This window comes from Mesocricetus auratus, unplaced genomic scaffold (assembly GCF_017639785.1).
Source record: "Mesocricetus auratus isolate SY011 unplaced genomic scaffold, BCM_Maur_2.0 Super-Scaffold_4256, whole genome shotgun sequence".
Taxonomy (NCBI): domain Eukaryota; kingdom Metazoa; phylum Chordata; class Mammalia; order Rodentia; family Cricetidae; genus Mesocricetus; species Mesocricetus auratus.
In genome coordinates, this window is record NW_024429182.1 from 95,498,287 (window position 1) to 95,500,063 (window position 1,777).

The following is a 1,777-nucleotide window of genomic DNA, read 5'->3' on the forward strand; positions in this document are numbered from 1 at the left end:
AAATAGGGCAGCAATAAATGTTGAAGAGGGAAGACACATTCCTTTGCATAAGGGAGAAATGTAAGCTACTTAATAGATAAGTCTCTTCTTCCATTTAAATTCTATATTGCAAAACAAAGCTAAATGATTGCTTATCTAAGTTACTGAAAATATTTGACATGCAAAATGAAAATGTTCTTAACATCATGGAAAATATTTTAGGAAACAGTAATACCTCTAAAAATATGTGACTCCTATTACTATTTTTTAACACATTGACTTCTTATTTGAATCTGAAGATACCTTTTCAGGCACATGCAACACAAGCATCAAACTACACATTATAACCTCTTTTAATGGTATTTCCTTCATTCATGAAATGACAGAGTACAAAAACAGTGAAACAAACATCTAACTCTTTGCCATGCTGGAACGTAGAACTTTCAGAACAGCCTTGCGTATCTGCTTAGTCTTCACACTGTAAATGATGGGGTTCATAACAGGAGGGATCAGCAGGTAGGCATTGGCAATCAGAGTATGGACATATAGCGGAGCTCCTTTCCCAAATCTGTGGACAAAGGACAGACTGAGAAGTGGAATATAGAACACAGCCACAGCCCCGATATGGGAGATGCACGTGCTGAAGGCTTTCTTCCTCTCTTCTGGGGAAGCAATGCTGAGGACAGTTCGAATGATCAGGACATAGGAAAGGAGGATGAAGACAGAGTCCACTCCAGCAGTGGAGATCAGTGCAGTGAGCCCAACTGCACTGTTGATCCTGGTGTCTGTGCATGAGAGCTTCATGACATCAGGGTGGAAGCAGTAGGAGTGGTGGAGCACGTGACTGCTGCAATAGGACAATCTTTTCAGGAGCACTGCCAGGGGAGTCTGTATTAGGGTTCCCCGGGTGACAATTGCTACTCCAATCACTACTATTTTAAGGTCAGTTAAGACAGAAGCATACCTCAGAGGATTGGAGATGGCCACATAACGATCAAAAGCCATGGCCAACAGCACTGAGGATTCCATGACAGTGAAGAGTTGAATGAAGAACATTTGCGACAAGCAGGCATTGAAGTTAATCTCCCTGGCATTGAACCAGAATATCCCCAACATGGTGGCCAGAGTGGATATGGACAGCCCGAGATCAGTGGAGGACAGCATGGAGAGGAAATAATACATGGGCTCGTGGAGGCTGGGTTGAGTGACAATGGCGAAGAGAATCAGGCTGTTCCCTGAGAGGGCAGTTGCATAGAGAAAGCAGAAGGGGATGGAGATCCAGGTGTGGAAGGCTTCCAGCCCTGGCATGCCAGTGAGTAGGAAAATGACGGAAGAAGTTGTGGTGTTCTGGGGAGTTGCCATATTGAATTCAAACTTCGATATTTTCAGCTGAGTTTCCTGAAATGATAATACATACGTATTTGCGATGCACTCAGTCCAAAGTGGGTCACTTCACTAGTAAATAATTCTGTATGACAATAGAGGTTGAAATAGCTTTTAAAGAGGGGAAATAACACTGAGGATCAACTATGAGTGTCCCCATAAGGGATCAAAGTCATGGAATGAAGAATTACATTAGGATGGCACTTTATACAAAGCAATATAATAAACCAAATGTTTTCTCTCCCTTGTGGAATCATTTTTAGAAGCATATGAAAACATAAGGAGTGTAAGGCTTTGTATTTTAGGAGGGTGTATCTAGTGCATCAGCAAAAGGGATAAGAGCAGATAAAGAGAGAATATGATTTAAATACACTTATTCCTGTATGACAATACCATGCTGAAACCCTCTGTTTTA

At 41.6% G+C, this 1,777-nt stretch overlaps 1 protein-coding gene across 1 annotated transcript; it reads right to left on the minus strand.

The window, feature by feature from the left end:
* Positions 1–390: 390 nt before the first annotated feature.
* Positions 391–1,341, minus strand: LOC101827057 (olfactory receptor 51F2-like). The gene has a single exon (XM_040733780.1). The coding sequence runs from the start codon at positions 1,339–1,341 to the stop codon at positions 391–393; it is 951 nt and encodes a 316-aa protein (XP_040589714.1).
* Positions 1,342–1,777: the final 436 nt, after the last annotated feature.

Coding starts and splice junctions, on each gene's coding strand:
- LOC101827057 (XM_040733780.1), bottom strand. CDS start 1,341: ATGGCAACTCCCCAGAACACCACAACTTCTTCCGTCATTTTCCTACTC.